This window comes from Pinus tabuliformis, chromosome 6 (assembly GCF_031772625.1).
Source record: "Pinus tabuliformis cultivar Carrire ecotype Pingquan chromosome 6, CPIR1, whole genome shotgun sequence".
In the NCBI taxonomy this organism is placed as follows: domain Eukaryota; kingdom Viridiplantae; phylum Streptophyta; class Pinopsida; order Pinales; family Pinaceae; genus Pinus; species Pinus tabuliformis.
Window position 1 is genome coordinate 56,093,775 of NC_142292.1, and position 22,990 is coordinate 56,116,764.

At 39.0% G+C, this 22,990-nt stretch overlaps 1 protein-coding gene across 1 annotated transcript in view; it reads right to left on the minus strand.

Moving 5' to 3' along the window:
- Positions 1 to 22,990, minus strand: part of LOC149257199 (uncharacterized) — a 119,657-nt gene that overhangs the window by 67,630 nt on the left and 29,037 nt on the right. The window contains exon 3 of the mRNA XM_089369397.1: positions 13,189 to 13,311. Within this exon, the coding sequence (XP_089225523.1) occupies positions 13,189 to 13,311 (123 nt within the window). The remainder of the gene's footprint in view (positions 1 to 13,188; positions 13,312 to 22,990) is intronic.

The window sequence follows — 22,990 nt, forward strand, 5'->3', positions numbered from 1 at the left end:
ATAACTCAAGACGAAAAAATCGTAATCAAGAAGCAAAAAGACTATCACAAGCAACTATCATAAATAGAGAAATCACCTAACTATTGATGCCCTAGATTTCTCAACAAAAACAACATGAAATGGTGATGCACTAAAGCGGAAAAGTTTTACCCCCAAAAAACGTTGTTTGATGCCTCAAAACGCTCCTGGAAGGTTTCGGGCCCCATTTTGCCAACCTGGGTCCCACTGGTAAAAACATCCCCGTGAATTGATTCCTCCACTTTTTTCCACTTTTAATGCATCGAGATGGATGACAAACAATATAATGATCCAATCTGGATCACACCTCCCCATTTTGGGAGGCTTTTGGTCCCCAAAAGCTTTTACTGAATGAGGTGAGGAAATTTTTCCTCCACCTTCTCTTTGGTGTACCATTTAGCTTTGTCTGGAAGTTGTCCCTTCAACCCAATTTGCCAAAGGTCATGTTGCCCTTGTCTTGTAGTTCTAGACCTCTTCTGCAAACTATATCTTTTGTCAACTCTGCCTGAGCATCGGGTACCAAATCCTCCACTAAAGGTGGGACCTATTCCTCTTCCTGATCTAGCATGGAAGGCTCGTAGAGTTTCAAATTCTCCACATTCACAACTGAGTAAATGCGCATATATGGTGGTAAACTGAGTCGATAGGCATTATCACCCACCTTTTCCAATATCTCAAAGGGACCATACATCAGAGCCTTGATTTTCTTACCAGGCCCCTACAACCTCTCCTTGTTCAATTGTAACCATACTCTGTCTCCCACCTTGAATGATTTCTCTGTTCTGTGTTGATCATGCCTGGCCTTATAATTCTCCTGTGACTTCTACAGTGTTTCTTGTACCAGTAGATGGATCTACTTGGTCTTCTCTATAAAATTTTCAGCCCTCAAAGAATCTCATATAAGATCTTCCCTCACTCCTCCTTGTTTCCCATATGCAATATCCAAACGCAAAGGTGGAAAATATCCAAAACAAGTCTCAAATGGGGACTTTCCTGTAGAAGTGCGGACTACTATGTTGTAAGAATGTTGTATATATACTAGATTTTCATCCCAGGTCTTCGGATTCTTCTAGTTGTATCCCCTTAGAAGCTACACCAACGTCTTGTTGACTACTCCTGTCTATCCATCTCTCTATGGATGGAATGTTGTAGATCTCTTCAACTTTGTGTCCATCTTCTCCCACAATGTAGTCCAGAATGCACTGATAAATTGTGTATCCCGTTTTGAAATGATGCTCCTTGGTATCCCAAAGTGCACCCAGACCTGTCCAAAGAACAAGTTTGTTGCTTCTTGTCCGCTGAAGGTATTTTTACAGGGCATCAGTACACACATCGTATTGAACCTATCAACTACCACGAACAGGTAGTCATGTCCCTTCCTGGTTGTTGGTAAACCTCCCACAAATTCCATGGAAATACTCTCCCATGCACGAGCAAGTATAGGTAAGGGATGGTATAGACCCTGTTTCATGTTACTAGGCTTGCTGGTACAATAAAGTATGCATCCTCTTATGAACCTAACTACCTGCTCTTGCATCTTGGGCCAATACACATACCTCCGCAGGTTAGCCATGGTCTTCCCTACACCAAAGTGGCCTTGCAACCTTGGAGGTGTGAGCCTCTCTCATCAACTGCAAACACTCGCCTTTAGGAGCACATAGCTTATCCAACCTGTAGAGTAACCCATCCTGGAGATGGTAGTCAATGGTGTTGTTGCCATCATGCAAATGAATCTGACTCTACAATTGTTGATACACCTCCTTGAAGTCCTCATCTTCTGAATATACCTCTTTGTATGCATCATGGGTGAATGGCTCCATCTGCATAAGAGTCCCCAAAGTTGTGATCTTTGATGTGAGTGGCCTTGACAACATGTCAGCCAACTTGTTTGTGTTGCCCTTCTTATACTTGATCACCAAATGAAACTGTTGTGAAAACCGCATCCACTTGTAATGTCTGGTCTGTTGTAGCTTACTCTTGGCCTACAAGTATTGTAACGGCTGGTGATCTGTGTGGATTATTGTCTCCTTTTGTTGGACACGGATTGTCATTGATGTCAATATGGCAATATTCAAGGAGTAGACAGAGCCACCAGAGGAGCAGATGGAGACGAGAGAAGCAGACAGAGTTATAATATCTCCACTGATCGCAAGCAGCTCTGGGTGAGATTCAAAATGCAAAGGAAAGTGAGAGAGCTCTCTTCAATGTTCATGTTGATAACAAGAAAGTTGTGCTTGGTGCACTTACATATGAGAAATGCGACCAATTTTCGTTGGATATTATGTTTTCTAAACCTTTCAAGCTTTCACACAGTTGCACCACAAGAAGCGTCTTCTTCATTGGTTATACCACAGTTGTAGAAGAAATAGATGGTGGAATGGGAGGATATGATGACTCAGACTCTGATTAAAGAAAAGAAACAGAAAGAAAAGGTACGGGAAGTATAAAATCAAAAGAGTGTCAAATCCAAAAAGACCATTTCAAAAATACAAATGCCTAAAGAAAAGAAATGGTCCAGTTAAGAAAGGATGTTGTTTTATTTGTAAAAAAACAAGGACACTTTGCTGCTAAATGTCCTAAAAACACATCTTCTAAACTGAAAAAATGCATGGAAATGGATGATTTTATTGAAGATTGGTCTATTGTAGATAGTGATGAAGAATGTTCAGAAGTATATATTTTGTCAAGAGATGATCTAGATGAAAATGAAATTGAAGTCTGTCAAAAAATGAATAGATTTGAATCAGAATGTTCCGACTGCGATATAGAGGTAGAATCAGAAAGTTTCAGTGATTTTCCAATAACAGAAGATGAATCAGAAGAAGTAACAGAGGAGGATTCAGAGCAATATTCAGAACAAGAAATAGATCCAAAAGGCAAAAAGAAAGAAATAGATATATATTCTAAAGCTCCTAGTTTCTGCACAATCCCAAAAAATATTGGTAGTTCTACTTATATCAAAAATCCTCAATATGATCCAGCAGCAGAAGCAAATCTAATGAAGAAAATCATCAGGTCACATGAACTTTTGTATATTCCAGTAGAAATACAGGTAGGAAAATATTGGATGGAAGTTGATGCTTTTATAGATTCGGGTGGTTCAAATAATCTGGCTAGACCAAGTTTGTTTAAAAACAGTTGGAAACCACTTCAGAATATTATCCATTCTGAAACTATAGGAGGAAATGTACAGCTAACTCATTATGTAGATGATGTTCCAATGAAAGTGGAGGGGGGAGTATTATTAAAATATCAGCAATTCAATATCATGATCCTTCTAGTAGTCTGATACTAGGGATGCCTTTCATAAAGTCAGTACTCCCAATGACTATAGCTGAAGACAAGATAATCTACAATATCAAGAAAAAAGCAATATGTGTAAATAGGCTTTCTTTAGCAGATTCGAATGTGAAAAACAAAAAACAGAAAATGAAAAAACCAAAAAATGATAGCAACGATTGGCAACAGGTACTTAGAGCTTATGATGAAAAAGAAAAACTACAACATCTGAATAAAGCAGCAAGAGAAGAAAACTGGTCCGCAGAACAAAAGGAGATTCAAGAAAAATTACTTAAGTTTTGCTCAAGTAATCCTCAAGAGTTCTGGGATAAGTCCAATCCAGTACAGGAAATAGAAACACTCCATGATAATGGAGTACAAGGCAGATTAATTCCCTGTACACCTCAAGATGAACAAGAGATAAAGGCACAGGTAAAAGAACTTTTAGATCTGGATTTAATTGAAAAATCAGAATCTCAATATTCTTGTTCAGCTTTTATTGTAAGAAATCATGCAGAGGTGGTAAGAGGCAAAGCAAGGATGGTCATCAATTACAAGCCGCTAAATGCAATCACTAAAGATTTCAAATATCCGTTACCAAGAAAAGAAGTCATCATGCAAAAAATCCAGAAGTCAAAGATCTTTTCAAAATTTGACATGAAGAGCGGGTATTATCAAATACAAATCAAACCTGAAGATAGGCATAAAACAGCATTTACATGCCCAGCCGGATTTTATCAATGGAAGGTCGTACCATTTGGGTTAAAAAATGCACCTGCATTCTTTCAAAGAAGAATGGACAGTATATTTGGCAGGTACGATTTTATTATTGTGTATATAGATGACATATTAATACACAGCGAGAATATAGAAGAACACATAATGCATTTGTATATATTTATCAAAGAATTAGAAGCACATGGCATAGTTCTATCTGACAAAAAGATAGAAATGTTTAAAGAAAGCATAGAATTTCTGGGAATCATAGTCGAGGATGGACAAATCTAGATGCAGCCACACATTGTGCAGAAAATAACAGAATTTCCAGATGAGCTACAAGATAAAAATCAAATTCAAAGGTTCTTGGGAATCCTGAATTATGTACACAAATATATTCCCAAGCTGTCTGTAAAAACAGAACCAATAAGGAAACATCTGAATGGGGGATGGAGTAGCGTGGCCACTATTGTAGTGAAAAAACTAAAGGAAGAGGCACAACATTTGCCAAAGTTAAAACCACCAGGAGATGGACAGTTAATACTACAAACAGACGCTTCAGATGAATTTTGGGGAGCTGTGCTTCTCGAAAAGGATGCTAAAGGAGAAGAACAACTTTGTGCATACAAGTCAGGTGAATTCTCTCCTCACCAGAAAAATTATTTTACAGCTGAAAAGGAAACATTGGCCATATTCAATGGCATTCAAAAATTTGAATTATATTTGGCACCTGTAAAGTTTTTAATTAGAACAGACTGTAAAAATTTCCAGTTCTTTTTAAATGCTAAGATTGGTAGACAAATGGCTCGAGGAAGGTTACTTTCCTGGCAAATTTGGTTTCAGCAGTATGAATTTGAAATACAGTGGATACCAGGAAATTCAAATTGGTTAGCAGATGTGCTAACAAGGGAAATGAACAAAATGTTCAGATTTCAGTCAACACCATCTGTATTTGCTATACCAGGAAGAAAAGACAGCAAGCAAACACTAGCAGAAAGACTTCATCAACTAGAATATCAAGTTCCAGAAATAGCAGAAGAAATAAAAAAATTGGTATCATTCCGACTTAAAAGAAATGAATGGATAAACAAAATCAGAGGGTATAAAACAAAGAACATCAGTGCTATACTAGGGTTAAATGAAGAACTTTGCAAAGTTTACCCTTGTGAAGGAATGAAAGTCAAAATTCTATTTAGAACATTATCTGATTTATGGTCTGTTACATGGACATATGATATGATCAAAGTATTGAAGACTTTAAACTTCTATCAGCTGGTGGGATGCATAGATTTTGGGATAGGAATATTCAATACAGCAAAATTCTGTAACATGGATCATATTCCTATTCAAGCCGATATAGCCAAATGGATCAGATCTATGAGAATACCACATATATGGGAAGAACTTAATAGAGCATTCTCACAAAATCCTGATAGCAATTATGAAGCAGATGACTCATTTCCAATGTATAATATTATTGAATCACATGCAGACTGGATAATTAAAGATGGGTTATGTCAAAAGAAAAGAGAAATCAGAATATCTCAAAGTATTGAAAGATCTTTAAAATACTTGAGATTAGAATCCACACCATGGGAAACGATTGGTCTAACAGAAGATTTAATGTTCAATCCTTTTGATCAGATGTGGGAAAAAGCAAGAAATAATGCAACCATCTTCAAATTAGTCCAAAACAAAAAATTGATTCAAGAATTTTCAGAATGGTTCAAATATTTTCCAAAAAAAGATGTGGTTCACAAAAAGGCCATAATCTATGAAGCAAAGAAGATCATTGGGAAAGATAGAGCGTTCGATTAATTATTAATGTAAGGTCTCTTATTACTTTAGTTATTTGTTTAGGAAACTGGACAGAGGATGTCTTGTGTATAGCAACATTAATTTTAGCATCAGGATCTTGCAGCAATGTCCAGTTCGATTTCCAATGGCTTCAAGGTGAAGAAATCAGCATTCTTTGTATGCAATGGATAAAAAATTCCATTGACAAAGAAATGGATTTCTATGATCTAACAGGGATAGAACGTGCAGTAAATCATGTCAGACATCCAACGGTAGATAAAAGTTGGATACAAACTTATGAAGTTGACAGCTTGGCACATGCAAATGCTCTTTGTAAAGGAGAAAGATATAAAAGGATTGCCGAATCTAAACAATGGGAGGAAGGACAAACTTCAAGATCTGCAAAATCAGAATCTAAAGAAAAATCTGACAATAATTGGTACGAAGATGCTCAGCCAGACCCGGTACTAGGACCAATAACTCAAGAGGCGCAGATATTACTTAGGCAATTCGGATACGACCCCAATAATGTAGAATCTATTGAAGAAGCTTTACAACTACAAAAGGCTATGGATGAAGACATGACTTGTACCGACTGTAACATGGACCCATGTGTTTGCAATGACAGAGAATAAAAGTATTGTCTTTAATAAAAGTAAAAGATTGAGTAGACACTACCAAGATATGATTCCTAGTAAGACCCTCAATTATTGTACAAATAAATATTTCTTTTGTAAAAGAAAGATTGAGTAGACACTACTCGGGTACGATTCCCGGCAAGACCCTCAATTATTCTTAGATATTTTAGATTCTTAGGTTTAGTTTAGAATCAGGATTTGAAGTCCGAAGAGGCATAGAAAGCCTATAAATAATTGTAATTCAGAGGAGTTTAGACATTGTTCAGTTGAGCTCTCATACTCTAAAGCATCTCATGGTATGTACTTGTTTACTTGAGTTAATATAGAAGCTTGTTGGGCCGCCTGTCTGAGGACAGTTCTGTTAACTTCAAAAGAACCTTGGGTTGTAAGGCGATTGCGTTTTGAAGACCGCAGAAGAGGTCGTGTGTTGCTATCCCAACTTCTCACACCAGGAACGCGATAGCAAAGCAAAGGCACACACCTCAAGAGGGTTATTTAGCCTACGTATCAAGTTTTACTATGTAGGCCTTAACCATTTTATACAAGAAATGAAATAAAATATGGCCTTAGCCACTATTACAATTACACAATGATACAGATAAATGGCCATGGCCACACGTACAGATTACACCAGTACTTCCAAGAGAAAATAGTCAAGAGGCTGCTTGAACATGAAATTAGATGAAACAGAATATTTGTCCTTCTAATGAGATTTCTATTTAATCAATGAATGAATTGAATTGATTCATGAGCAAAATGAAGCTCAATAATAATACAGAGATATTTACAGTAATAGAAACATCAAGTTTCTATTAGGAAATAGAAACATCAAGTTTCTATTAGGAAATAGAAACAACCAGTTTCATCTAAGAAACTGCTAAAAAGATAAAAATAGCAACAACTAATAAGAATGAGCATTAAACACTAATTAGTATTATTCTAATACCCTCCCTTAATGCTCAATCTATTTACAACACCAATAGACCCTCTGAATTTTACAAACTTATCAGGACCAAGAGGCTTGGTGAAGATGTCTGCGGGCTGCTTCGTTGTGGGAACATATCGCAACTGAACGGATCCGTCTTCAACAAGCTGGCGAATGTAGTGGCAATGGGTTTCGACATGCTTTGTTCGTTCATGAAAGACTGGATTCTTGGCAAGTTTGAGCACTCCCTAATTATCACAAAACAAGGGAGTAGGACCTGTCCGGGAAACATGCATATCTGCAAGCATACGTCGAAGCCAAACTACCTCACAGGATGCCTTAACTGCTCCCTGATACTCTGCTTCTGTTGAGGAGAGAGCCACTGCCTGCTGCTTCTTACTAGTCCAGGTGACAGCACCGGATCCTAGACTAAACACATACCCAGCTATAGATTTACGGTCATCAACCGAACCGGCCCAGTCAGAATCTGTGTAACCACTGAGTATAGGATCGGAACTTCGAGTGTATAGGAGTCCATAATCAGGAGTGCCACGCACATATCGTAGCACACGCTTTGCTGCTATCCAATGATCAGCGTTAGGCGCTGACATGAAGCGGGAAATGTAGCTCACTGCAAAACTGATGTCAGGTCTAGTGGCAGTAAGGTAGATGAGGCTGCCTACTAATTGCCTGAATAAAGTTTCATCCACAAGGGGGGAGGATGACTGAGCTGAAAGTTTGAGCCCTGGTTCCATAGGAGTCATGGCCGGTTTGCAATCCTGCATTCTGAACCTTTCCACAAGATTTTTGGCATACTTGGACTGAGAGAGAAAGATGTTGTTCTCAGTCTGCCAGACTTCAACCCCCAGACAGTAATGAAGAAGTCCCAAGTCTGTCATATCAAAGGTGCTGCATAAGTCTTGTTTGATCCCATGAATCAAATGTGCAGAGCTACCAGTAATGATAAGGTCATCCACATAGACAACCACAAACAAAATATCATCACCAGTATGCTTGATATACAGGTTTGCATCAGATGGGCTCCGCTGAAAGCCATGATCTGTCAGGTACTGATCAATTTTCATGTACCAAGCCCGAGGAGCTTGTTTCAATCCATAGAGAGCTTTAGCTAATCTACACACTTTTTGTTCTTGTCCGGCAACCTTGAATCCTGGAGGCTGTGTCATGTAGACTTCTTCCTGTAAGTCACCATTTAGGAAAGCACTCTTTACATCCATCTGATGAACTTTCCAATTGAACTGAGCTGCTAGGGCAAGGACAAGCCGTATGGTACTCATCTTGGTTGTAGGAGCAAAAGTCTCCTCATAGTCGATGCCTTCCTTCTGTGAGAACCCTCGAGCCACAAGACGAGCTTTATACTTGTCTAGGGTTCCGTCAGCTTTGTATTTCACTTTATACACCCATTTGCAGCTGATGGGCTTTTTCCCTGCAGGAAGATCAGAAAGGGTCCACGTGTGATTCTTCTGAAGACTCTGGAATTCAAATTCCATAGCCTGTTCCCACTCGATGTACCCTTAGCCTCTGAATAGGTTTGAGGCTCAAAAACACTGTGTAAGTTAGCCATAAGAGAAAAATTTATTGTACACTGTTGAGTTCTCTTATGTCTAGAAGTTCTACCTTCAAGGAGCTCGTCATCCCGAAGATCACCAATGGTTTTAGCCCACCATTTAGGCCAAAGAGTAGAGGAACCAATATCAGGAGGAGGTGGAGAAGGCGCAAGAACAATAGGGGCAGCAAGAGGAGGGTTATTTTCTAAAGGAAGCTCAGGTAGCGTATTATCAAACCCTGATGCTGCATCATCCCTCCCATCAGGTGGACCTACCGGAAGAAGAACACTGTGAGGCTGATCCTCAGAACACTGCTCAAAAGGAGAAGACTGAAAGAATCCTCTATCTTCATCAAATACTACATCCCGACTGAAGCTAAGACGACCAGTGGCTATATCTATCAGCCTATAGGCCTTGTGATGATCATTGTACCCTGTCATCATGAGTTTCTGGCTTTTGGAATCCAACTTAAAGCGCTTAGCAACTGGAATCCAAACATATGCAACTGAGCCAAATACTTTGAGGTGACTGATCTTAGGCTTACGGCCAGACCAAACCTCTTCAGGAGTCTTCCCCTTAACAGCCTGAGTGGGTGATCGGTTAAGAAGATAGACAGCAGTAAATACTGCTTCAGCCCAGAATTTGTTCGGAACATTCCTGTGTTGTAACATGGAACGAGCCATTTCAACAACCGTACGGTTGCGGCGTTCGACAACACTGTTCTGCTGAGGAGTGTAGGGTGTAGTTAACTGGCGTTTGATGCCATGATTATCACAGAAGTTGGAAAAAGCAAAAGAACAAAATTCCCCCCCGTTATCTGTCCTAAGAGTCATGATATTACAGCCAGACTCTTTTTCAACTAAGGTTTTAAACTTCTGAAAGGTACTAAATGCATCAGATTTATATTTTAGAAAATACACCCACATCTTTCTACTGAAATCATCTACAATAAGCAAAAAATATTTGCAAGCAGTAATAGAAGATGTATTCATAGGACCACAAATATCAGCATGAATTAACTGGAGTACCTTAGATGCGCGCCAAGATTCTCCATCCTTGAATGAAGACCGATGTTGCTTGCCAGCTTGACAAGCGCCGCATACGCCCAACTGCTGAGTCTGAATATTAGGTAACCCTGACACAAGTCCCTCCCGAGAAAGTTGAGAGAGATACTGAATGTTTAGATGCCCATATCGCTGATGCCACAGAGTGCTAATGGGAGAAACACGTGCTGCTAGAGCCACTTCTGGAGAATCACCAGTGTCAATAAGCCTATATATACCATGATCCTCTAGGCCAACAACAACTGTAAGACTAGTCTCCCTGTCGATAATGGAGCACTTGTGCGCACCGAACACTACATCAAGCTGAGGAGAGTTCCTCATTATCTGGCTGACAGACAACAGATTAATTTCCATACCAGGAACATAGTACACATTCAGGAAGATGAGTGTGCGCCCACCAGACTGGATCTGAACTGTACCTCTGCCAACCACTGTGTACTTTTCACCTCCGCCGAATACCACAGAATCACTGAAAGGTGAGAAGTCAATAAACCAGTCATGCTTGTGAGAGAAATGGCGAGATGCACCAGAGTCAATGTACCAGGCAGAAGACGGGACATGATCTGAAGACCTTTTAGCCATAAAGGCGTAAAAGGCAGATTCTGTCTTCTCGGAATGTTCTGCAACATTCCCTGTCTGATGGGGCCCTCCCTGTTTCTTTTGTTCAAAAGCAATCCTCTGTCGGCAATCTTTCTTTATGTGGCCGAACTTGTGATAGTAATTACACTGCACATTTTTCTTCCTAGCAGGATCAAAAAATTGAGAAGAACCTTTCTGCTAAAAGGACTGAAAGGACTGATATTTGGCAGCAAAAGCATTTTCTAAGGAGGCTGATGCAGCACCACTACCAAACTGTTGTTTCCAACGATCTTGCTGCATGAGTTTGGTGCATAACTCCGGAAATTTCAAATCAACATTAGTGGAGGTAATGTTGAGTGTTTCTATGAAGTGCTCATAAGATTTTGGTAGACTTTTCATAGTGATGACTACCATATCTTCTTCCTCCATGGTGCGACCAATGGCTTCAAGCTGATCTCGAATGTCTTTAATCTTGTTGAGATGTTCCTGTAAAGACATATGTTCGTCCATCATGATGGAGAACAACTGATTCTTGAGAAAGAAAGCTCTGCTCTTGTCGGATGTCTCGTGCAGTTCCTTCAACTGTTGCCAGATCTCGGCAGCTGTCTTGCCAGAAGGAATCTGTGGTAACTGATCATCAGTCACAGAGAGCTTGAGGAGCATAACGGCCTCTCGATTTCGATCATCAAACTTATCTTGATCGGTGCCAGTTGTACCAGGACGGAGCTCTTTGTTGAGAACGAGCTGGTCAAGACGCCTATATTCAAAAATGGTCAACATTCTCTGTTTCCAGATGTTATAGTTTGTGCCATTAAAGCGCTGACTGCCTTCCAACATTAGATTGGTTAGTGAAGCCATCTGTTCGTTTCCCGAGAAAGCAATAAGGAGATCCGACTGATCCGGACAGAATCTGACAGATGCTGGTATAAAAATATAACCCGAAATTGTTCTGAGAGATTTTAGAAAGAAATACCAAATGCTGCTTCTGCCACGCAGGATCGAACACTGAGAAGCACGATTTACTTTAAATAATCATTGAATAGGAATTTCTGAGGTTGCGCCACCACTTCTGGTTAATTTGAAAGTGAACAATGGCCACAAAACTAATATCTCATCGCTTGATAGTTGCCCAGCTGTACGTTCTTCTAAAAAAAATTCACAGCACTATAAAGAAATAATACTACGCACCATAAAAATCTGGAAATGAGGCTCGGCCTATACGCCCAAATTTCTGAAAGTCTGCATGGCCCTCTTACTCATTGCCGGAAACTTGGTCCGGGTGTAATGAGAACGACAACTAACTCGGCCAAGAAACTGTAATTTTAAATATAAAAGAAGCCGCAGTGTAACGGCAAACTAACCTTGGAATCCACGATGAAGAGGTCGGAAAAGATAATAAGGTTAGTGGTCTTGGGGCTGGTGGCGGCTCCGTTGACCTTTGCCGCAGAGGCAAAACATATCCGGGCTCACAAGATCACACTTACGGCAGATGGGATGTGCATATATCCCAAAAGTGCTGTCACGGGGGTGACCCGGGTTCGATCCACGACAACGGCGATTTTGGTGACTCAATTGATCGTAAACATTTCAGCTGGTTGCCTCGGAATCCACAGTAAAGAAAAATTCTTCCACGAAAAAAAAAATCAGATTTCTCAAACGCTGGCCGTGTCAGAAATTCTCCGTCCCGGCATTCCTTGGACTGTAGATATGACGCTTGGATCGTTGGTCGACACCGCCGTTGTTTTGTGCAATGATCGATTGCAACTTTCGAAACCTGTGGATCTGCCCGTCAAGTAACGCTGTCTCTGCCGTCGTAAATTCCTTCCAAACGATTGATGAAGGAGCAGTCGTTGTCTCTGTCGTCACAAATTCCTTCCAAACGTCAAGGAATTCAAAGATCTATCAGCGAGCAGGAACCAAGGTCACGGAGCTGCCAAGCTCGCGTTGTTCCGATATGTAGCAACTAGATCGACTATGTTCAGGCAAAGAGCGTTCATTCCTGAAAGAAATATCCCGCGGCAACAGAATCGGAATGAATCCTTTGCAAAAAAAATCAACATACGCACGCTAAATTAATTTCCGCACGTTGATTCGTTCAATTCAACCACAATCGATCGTGTCCGGGCAGGTATTTTTATCAGTGTCCCAAATGAAAACTGAAAAAATCCTCCACAGAAGAGCAATTTCGAAATGAAGCACGGAATTTTTCAACCTATGAAAAATTATTTCGAAATAGAATACCTGTGCTCTGATACCATAATCAATGAATGAATTGAATTGATTCATGAGCAAAATGAAGCTCAATAATAATACAGAGATATTTACAGTAATAGAAACATCAAGTTTCTATTAGGAAATAGAAACAACCAATTTCATCTAAGAAACGCCTAAAAAGATAAAAATAGCAACAGCTAATAAGAATGAGCATTAAACACTAAATAGTATTATTCTAATACTATTTATAATAAGCATAAACTAAAATAATATTTTTCCTTTTACAACAGGTTAGCATTACTTCTGTATCAAAGGAAAAACAGAAACAAATAAAATCATTGTATCTTTCATCTATTTTACAATGAAGGAAACAGAGTTAAAGAGAATACCAGAAAGCTTCTTCTGTCAAAGAATCTGGATGCTTTTTATAAAACTTCTTGATGTATTTATCTTCTGGGAGTACAATCTTGGAGGGTCTCTCTGCAGGACGAGGAAAAACTGGAGGAGGTACCCTGCATTGTGGGTATACAAAGACAATTTCCTACTTCTCAGAATCTTGACATAAGCATAACTATTTACTGAAAAGGATGATACTGACTCCAAAGTTTAGTACCTTTACTCAGAACTCAAGTTATATCAATGCCACTACTTCAAAAATAAAATATCATATGTACTTTGCAATCTCAAAAATGTGTATACCACAGTCAACTTCAGCACGTTTGTATAAACTCTAAATTTCTAAGAATATATCATCATTTATGTCTGAAGATTTTGTAGATTAAAAAATCCGAAGATTACTTTGCACGGTCTTTATTCCGTAGCAGATTAACTTGCATGGAGAGAATCCAAAACATAATATAGAGCACAAGCACATGATGAAGGAAACCAAATTGGCATATATAGATGAGAGTAATCCAATCCAAGAGAGTCTAGACGCATCAGCACATGAAGGCGACAAAAATGGTATATATAAATGAAAGTAGTCCAATCTGAAAAAAAGTCTCAATAATAGGATATCTAATGATTGTTCTTCTAGTTTTCTACTTTTCATATTCTTATTTTGAAAATGGTGTTATAACACTCCAAGCCACGCACGCACTAGTCTCTGAAACCCTACTCTTCCTGCCCTGATGTCCACCATGACAAGAGGGAGCTCAAACTCCCTCTCATATCTTTTGCTCAGGCTGCAGCCAGGTTCAAGGTCCTTGCAAGTGACGAGGTAGGAAAAGCTAAGCCAGATTGTGACAATCTGGCAAATGGATTTGTGAAAGGGAAGGAATCTCATCACTTAGTGGTGAAATCAGGTCTTCTGGTGAGTAAAGTTCATTGGCATATATAAATGAAAGTAGTCCACTCCAAAAGAAAGTCTTAATAATAGGGTATCTAATGATTGTTCTTCTAGTTTTCTACTTTTCATACTTTTATTTTGAACATGGTATTATAACACTCCAAGCCACGCACGCACTAGTCTCTGAAACCCTAATCTTCCTGCCCTGATGTCCACCGTGACAAGAGAGAGCTCAAACTCCCTCTCATATCTTTTGCTCAGGCTGCAGCCAGGTTCAAGGTCCATGCTGATGAAGAGGTAAGAAAAGCTAAGCCAGATTGTAACAATCTGGAAAATGGATTTGTGAAAGGGAAGGAATCTCATCACTTAGTGATGAAATCAGGTCTTCTGCTGAGTAAAGTTCTATTTTTTGCCAATTATGCTTTGATAGGAGAATTTAGTGGGGCTTGGCCAAAATCCCTGGAGGCAGGGATAAAACTTCAATGTGTTCTACACATCCAAGGGGGAGTAAATCACTTTTATTGTGGCAAAGAATTTTACTCATTTCTATTTGAGCAAAAGGAGAGAAAATAAAAGAAACAATGGATGCCCATGGTTCATGGGAGCAAATGGTTTGTACTTCAACTGTTGATCTTTGAACCTTGACCCTGAAGATGAAGTTCCCATGGACACTCCCATATGGATTTGTCTTCCTTTCCATTCATTATTACTATGGTATGACAAGACTCTTAAACAATTAGAGAACATATTGGAAAAGTATATTGACAAATTTGAAGCCAGGCAAGGTATTTATGCATATGCCCTTCTGTGCATTGGAGTGGATCTGGGAAAAGGATTTCCAGAAACCCTGGAAATGTAAATCAGGGATTGGTCCAGGTACAGAACTATACTGCAAGCTGATTCCACTTAAATGTAACTTTTGCCATGAGTATTGCCACTGTACAAGGAATTGTCCATAGAAAAATCCACATCTGCTAAGTATCTCCATAGAAGGAAGGAGACTGTTAAAAAGCTGAAAACAGTAAAAAGAAGAATCAAAATCAAAGCCAAAAAACTCAGCAAACAACTAAAGTAGAAAGCTCATTTGCATCCCTAGAGAATGACCCCCAAGAAAAGCAAAGTGTTTCCATTCATGAAAAAGATCAAGTTCCAAAGGCAGCTCATGAAGTTTCAATGAAAGGAGGAGAGATCCGCAATGAGAATCATGTTGAGAAACCAAGTGCTAGATAGTTTAAGGCTTGATTCCTCATTCTTGATAATTACTTGTGAATGTTAGCTGTTTTCTTATTAAAATTATGTTCTCTTCATCAAGCAATTATACAAAACTTCAAAGCATAAAGATCACAAAGAGACAAAGAACAACAGAAATTAGAATCAGATCAAAATGAGATATCCAAGACCCAAGACCAAGACCAAGCTTGCCACAAAGATCCAAGTCAACCCTCCTCCAATCAAGTCAAAGTCAACGCTGGTCAAAATCTCTAAAATCTGGTCAAACCATAGAAAATTTCAGTCCTGCAATAGAGGCCGAATTTCGGCCCTGTAGCAGCCTCAGAAAAACCATAGAAACTTTCCATGTGTGAGCAGAACTAGGGCAGAAAACTTGTCTTATCTGTCTCCTTTGACTTCGGCTAATTTTTCTTCTTGTTCTTGCACAGAAACTGATGTGATGTGATGAATGATGTAATGATCTTTCAAGAGGTTGAATTGTCTTGTATTTATAGCTGTCCAGAAGGGTCGAATGGCTGCCACATAGGCCGACTTGTCCAAGGAAGGCCGACTTGGTCTTGAGTTGACTCTTTGACTCAAAATAATATTCTTTTTCTTTTCTTTACAAAAAGTCCAAATGGGACTTAACTCAAATACATTTCTTTTAACTCTTAATAAATTATTTTTGACTCAATTGACTCTATAAGCATGAAGAACATGCTTTTGACGGTTGACCAAAAATAAAATAATAATAATGAATATAATAAATATGTCAACGAAAAAATTGCATTTTATTATATTATGAAGACTGACCCTAGTTACATTTTTCAACACTCCCTCTTAACTAGGGAGGTATTCATAATGACACAACAACATACTCTCAAGTTGAAATATTCATATAATAAAGGATCCAGATTGATAAGCATTAATGATGATTTACATCATCATAGCCAGCATTGTCAAAATAGAAAGGCCTTGACTAACAAGCTCTATCTCTCCACTAGATCAGAGCACAATGCTGGGAGGCATAAATTTGGACACCATTGCCTCTCAAGGCACATACCCCACCCAGGTGTTCCTAAGGTATGACCTCACAAGACCATTTCCTAATCCAAGGAAAAGTATGTCCTCCGGACCATTCTTTACCAAGTCCATGTATCCAACTTAGGATGTTAATCCTAGTTAACCACAATACATGACTCAAGAATGTACATCCCTGATGCTTATCCAATCCACCATTCTCCATACCAATGTTCATGCACTAGGCTTACGGTTGTTAGTCCTGGCCATAGTACGTGACACCTGGAGAACACAGTGTCCACCCTCACTCCCTCTCAACCAAGGAGGAGATATCCACAAGCCCAAGCTTGTCTCTCAAATACTCAAGCTTCTTGTTAGGTAGAAACTTCGTCAATATATTTGCTACCTACTTGTCAGTGGAGATGTACTGTAGCTTCACGACTCAATCCTACACCATGCTTCGAATATAGTGATATTTGATATTAATGTGCTTTGTCCTCGCATGGAAAACTAGGTTCTCTATTAGCTTTATGCAACTTTGATTGTCACAACATATGATGGTCGAATCCAAAGGTCCTTCAAACAAATCAGTAAGCAACTTACGGAGCCAAACTGCTTCACGACTAACTTCACTGGTTGCCATATATTCAGCTTCAGCAGTACTCAACGCAACCAAGTCTTGTTTTTTGCTCATCCATGAAACCATAGCGGATCCCAAACAAAAACAGCCACCTATAGTACCTTTTCCATCTGCATCACTGCCTACCCAATCTGAATTTGTGTAGCCTAATAACTGAATCTCATTTCCTGCAACGTATCTCAAACAATGATGTATGGTCCCACGGAGATATCTTAGGATGTGTTTAGCTGCTATCCAATGATCATGTCTAGGCTCCATCTGAAACTAGCTAAGAGTATTTACTGCAAAACATATATCTGTCCGAGTGTTCACGAGGTACATCAAAGAACCAATCAGTTGTCGATAAGATGTTGGATCAACAAAACTTGAGTCTAAACTCCTTAGCTTCTTCAAATTGGTGATCATAGGTGTTGTCATGGGTTTACTATCCATCATCCCAAATTTTTGTAGAATCTTGATCACATATTTTCCTTGACCAAGATAAATCTCGCCAAGTTTCTACCAAAATTTGAGTCTCAGGTAATAGTGCATTAGTCCAAGATCTTTCATATCAAATTTAGTTGCTAGTTCCTTCTTGCATTGATGAATACAATGTTCCACACCTGTTATCTGTTGTTTTGGGGTAGCATCAAATGTGATCTAACCACGAAAATTGGTGGAGAGGCTAAAGCACATGAGATCTCCAAGACCCAGAATTGGTTTGGGTAGAATCTAACCAATTTGGAAGATATTAAAATAATTAATATTTTTAATGGAGTCCTTAAGCCTAAACTTAGGGAAAATAAAATATTAATGTGAATTAATATAAAACTGAGTTAGAATGGTCCAAAAGTCATGGATCAAGCAAGATCTAATCTTAGTCGTTGATTAGGGACTTAATCTCGGCTGTTGATGGACCAACGAGAAAAGTATAAGAAGAGGCTTGAGAGTCAGTGGGAGAACACATTGAGGGAGACCAATCAATTCGATTTCTGGAGCGGGGTTAGCTGAGAAATAAAAACTAGTGGTCTGGAGAGCAGCAGGAGGCAGCAAGTACAGAGCAGAGAGTCAGGATCAGCAACAGAAGACCAACGCAGAGGCAAGAGAGGCAGATGCAGGGCCTTTCAGGCAGACGCTGAGGCAGCAGGAGACTGCGCAGTCACTAGAGGGCCTGCGTGGGTGACGTAGAGAGGCCCAGGGCTGACGCAAACAAGTAGGGGCTGCCACAGAGTGTCTGGGAGTCATACAAAGGTCAACCAAGCTGACGCTGGGACAAGGAGAAGTGTTGGAGAATTTTTCTCTCTGTTGGGTAAGCCAGTTTGGCACTCGATTGTACTGAAGAATTACTGGATAATAATATCCTCCCTTGCTGCACCGGTTTTCCCACATTGGATTTTCCCGGGGATTGTTGTCCAAAATATCTATGTCAATGTGTTGATTCTTGTGCATGTGTTTGTTTCTGTATTATGGTGTGATATCTGCAACAGAATTTATTTTAATGTTTATTGAAGGAATTTCATAAATAACTTATTGAAAATAAGTAGGCAAAGTAAATCAGATGTTGCAGTGATATAATTTTCACATTATCAGTAAGTCATCCACCTAAAGTAGTATGATCACGAGCTCATTCTTTTCTACCTTGATGTAGAGATTAGGATCTGCGATACTTTTGATGAAACCAAGTCTTAATAGATAAGAATCCATTATGGCATACCATGCTCTAGGGGCTTGTTTTAAGCCATATAGAGCCTTCTTTAACATGCAAACATGAGTTTCTTTTCCATGCACTTCAAATCCTTGAGGTTGCTCAATGGAGACTTCTTCATTAATTGTGACATTCAGAAAAGTTGTCTTTATGTCCATTTGATGTATATTCCATCCCATAGAAGCTACAATAGAGATGAGAGATCTAATTGTTGTGTACTTGGTTGTTGGAGCAAAATTTTCCTCATAATCAATTCCTTCTTGTTGAGAGAATCCTCTAGCCACAAATCTTGCCTTATATTTGTCAATACTCCCATCAGCTGCATGCTTGATTTTGTACACCCACTTGGAAGTCACAATTGATTTGTCCTTTGGTCTAGGAACAATTTCCCAAACATCATTCTTCATTATTGATTGGTATTCTTCTAACATTGCATTCTTCCATACTTGATGTTCAGTTGCCTTTTCGTAAGAGGTAGGTTTTGCTTCAATGAGTTTGGTCATATATGTTGCATAACTTGAATATCTCTTGGGTCTCTTGCTTTCTCTGAATGTTCCTTTTGTTGTTGCATGTCCTTCGGCTTCTTGTAGAGTTGATCTTAACCAAGTTGGTCTTTTTCAAGTTTCTAGAATGATGACAGGTTGTACAGGTTCGCTTGGTCCTTTTGGTTCTTCATGATGATCAATTGTAGGTTCTGGAGGATTGTCTTGCTCTGGACTCTCTTCATTGGGAAAGATAAGTCCTTCTTCCTCAAAGTCAATGGGGATATCCTTAGACTTCTTGTATGCAACGCTTTCATCGAATGTGACATCTCTGCTTACTTCAATACAACATTCTTCCTTGATGTAGATTCTATATGCTTTGGATGAGGTGTTATAACCAATGAAGATTCCTTTCAAACCTACAGGGTCCAATTTCTTCCTCTTGTCCTTCGGAATATGAATGTAGACAAGACATCCAAAAATTCTGAGTTGATCAACATTAGGCTTCTTTCTAGTAAATGCTTCTTTTGGGGTCATGTTGTCTAGAACTTTGTGAGGACTTCTATTTTGAATGTAGACTACTGTCATAGAGGCTTCTCCCCATAAGAACTTGGGAAGATCTTGGTCATGTAGCATGGCTCTTACAAATTCTTCAATAGATCAATTCTTCCTTTCAGCTACACCATTTTGTTGAAGATTATAAGGGAATATTAGCTCCCTCTTAATCCCAGCTTCCTTTGAAAAGGCCACAAGTTCTTTAGATGTATATTCTCCTCCATTGTCTGATCTTAGGGTCTTGATCTTCTTTTCTGTCATATTCTCCACTTCTACCTTGAACTCTTGGAATTTTTCGAATACTTCATCTTTAGACTTCAAGAAATATATCCAAGTCTTTCTGGAATGATCATCAATAAATATTACATAGTACTGATGACCACCAAGAGATTTTTCTGACATGGGCCCACAAACATCAAAGTGGATTAGGTCTAAGATTTCCTTGGATCTTGTATCACTGCTAGGAAATGGTTTCTTCACATTTTTGCCAAGGGCACACCCTTTACAAACTCCTTCATGCTCTTCCTTTAATTGGGGTATACCTGTAACCATTTGATTCAAGGATGGCAATATTTTGTAATGGAGATGGACATACCTTCTATGCCATAACTCACAAGGATTAATGTCAAATGTATAAAAGCTTGAGGTGGAGGAGTTAGAAATATATACAACCTCCCCTCACGAATCCCAATATTCCTTGCATTTTCTATACTAGCTCCCTTTGCCCAAACAATTACTTTGCCATCAACAATGCTACCATGTCTCCTTTATCTTCTAAACAAGAAATAGAAAGCAAATTCTTTTTCAAACCTGGAACATAGAGGATGTTGTTGAGATGAATGTTCCCATTGGTTTCTAGCTCTATGGAGGTAGATCCAATCCCTTGACCGAATAACTATTTTTGTCTCCAAGTTCGACTTTATGAGAAGAGCTTCCTTTAGATAGGGTATTGAGATGTCCACGTTCACCTGTCATATGCCTTGAAGCTCCACTATCAATTACCCATGTGCTTTCATCTTCAAATGAACCTGTAAGTGAAAAGTAGAGACTTACAGCCTTGATTTCTTTAGATAGAGCAGAGATGAATTTGGCGATGTGTCCTTTGATGTATTAGAAGAGACTCCTTAGTGCCTTGAGACCGACCTTCATGTACCTTGCCATTGAAAAGAGAGAGAAAAGATAGTTGCTACAAGAATGTCTCCAAACTAGGGTGCCAACAAATTGTGATCTTCAAGCTTCCTTTCTTCACCTTAGCTCTGATACCATGTTGAGAAACCAAGTGCTAGATAGTTTAATGCTTGATTCCTCTTTCTTGATAATTACTTGTGAATGTTAGTTGTCTTCTTATTAAATTTATGTTCTCTTCATCAAGCAATTATACAAAACTTCAAAGCATAAAGATCACAAAGAGACAAAGAACACCAGAAATTAGGCTCCAAGCCAGGGCAAAACCCAACAATCCTTCTCTTATAGAATCAAATCAAAATGAGATATCCAAGACCCAAGACCAAGACCAAGACTGCCACAAAGATCCAAGTCAACCCTCCTCCAAGTCTCCTCCAATCAAGTCAAAGTCAACAAAAGTCAACATTGGTCAAAATCTCTAAAATTTGGTCTAACCATAGAAAATTCAGTCCCGCAATAGAGCCCAAATTTCAGCCCTGTAACAGCCTCAAAAAAACCATAGAAACTTCACACGTGTGAGCAGAACTAGGGCAGAAAACTCGTCTTCTCTCTCTCCTTTGACTTTCTTCTCTCTCCTTTGACTTTTGGTTGATTTTTCTTCTTGTTCTTGCACATAAATCGATGTGATGTGATGAATGAGATCTTCCAAGAGGTTGAATTGTCTTGTATTTATAGCTGTCCAGGAGGGTCAAATCGCTACCACATAGGCCGACTAGTCCAAGGAGGGCCGACTTGGTCTTGTGTTGACTCTTTGACTCAAAATAAAGTTATTTTTATTTTCTTTACAAAAATTCTAGATGGGACTTGACTCAAATACATATCTTTTGACTCTTAATCAAGTCTTTTTGGCTCAATTGACTCTATAAGCATGAAGAACATGCTTTTGACCAAAAATAAAATAACAATAATGAATGTAATAAATATGTCACTGATAAAAAATTACACTTTATTACATTATAAACAATGACACTAGTTACATTTTTCAACAAATCGGAAGGAAAATCAGTCCCATTTGATCAACATGATGGGCCTCGCCTCCAAAGGCACAACAGCACCCACCTTTCCTATCCACTCAGAAGATTAATGGCCTCCCATCTTTCCTAAGGAAAGGCATATAATAAAAGGTCTTGGAAGCAAAGGGAGGAAAAGCATCTACAATAAGGCTTTGGGACTCCAAGCAACCGTCAACAAGGCTAACACCTCAAGGAAGAAGACTAAGGCACATAACCTAATAACTTATGATGATGCTCTCCTGGAACTACAGTGGCCTTGAAAATCTTGATAAAAGGAATGCACTAAATCTACTACTCAAAATGAAAAACCAACAATGATAAAAAAAATCCTTTGCATCATTAAAAAATTGAACATGGTGGCAAGCAGACTGTGGAAAGTGTTGGAAAATCAAAAAGGCGGAAAGATTTTCTTTATGTTGATAATTACTTGTGATATTCATATGTTCTTATTAACTTTCTTATGTTCTTTTAGCTTAGTTTATCAAGCAATTACCAAGACTATAACATGAAGATTAAAGACACCAAATGTAGGCGGACAGCGAAGGCAAAACGCCTATCTAAGGAAAACCCAGTGAACAACTCTTCCTTTAATAGTTTCACGAGATGATTCAAGACTCCTTGACCTAGACACAGACTTCCTCCAATCACCAAGTCAGCCCTTCCTTTATTCTGCAAATGATAACCTTCCAGCAATGACTTCGACCTAGCAGCAGCAAACTTTCGACTTCCCCAGCAACATAACTTCGATCCAACAGAAACTTCGAACTAGCAGAACTTCGACCCAACAATAACTTTGACCCAACAGCAACTTTGACCTAGCAGAATCCATAATTTCGACCTTCCCAGCAGCAGAACTTCGACCAAGTAAACAGCCCAGTAAATCCACACGAGTGAGAGAGAGATAAACCCAAAAACTTCGATCTTCCTTCTTCCAACAGATCTCCTCCTTATCTGCAACTTCGCATTTTTTCTTCTTCCTCTTCTTGGATATCGAACTTGTGTGAGAGTGAATCTTCCAAATGAATTGAACTACTTGTATATATACCCTTTTCTAGAGTTCGATTTACCCTCTTGTAGGCCGACTTGGTGTGGAGGTGACAAATGACTTATTTCAC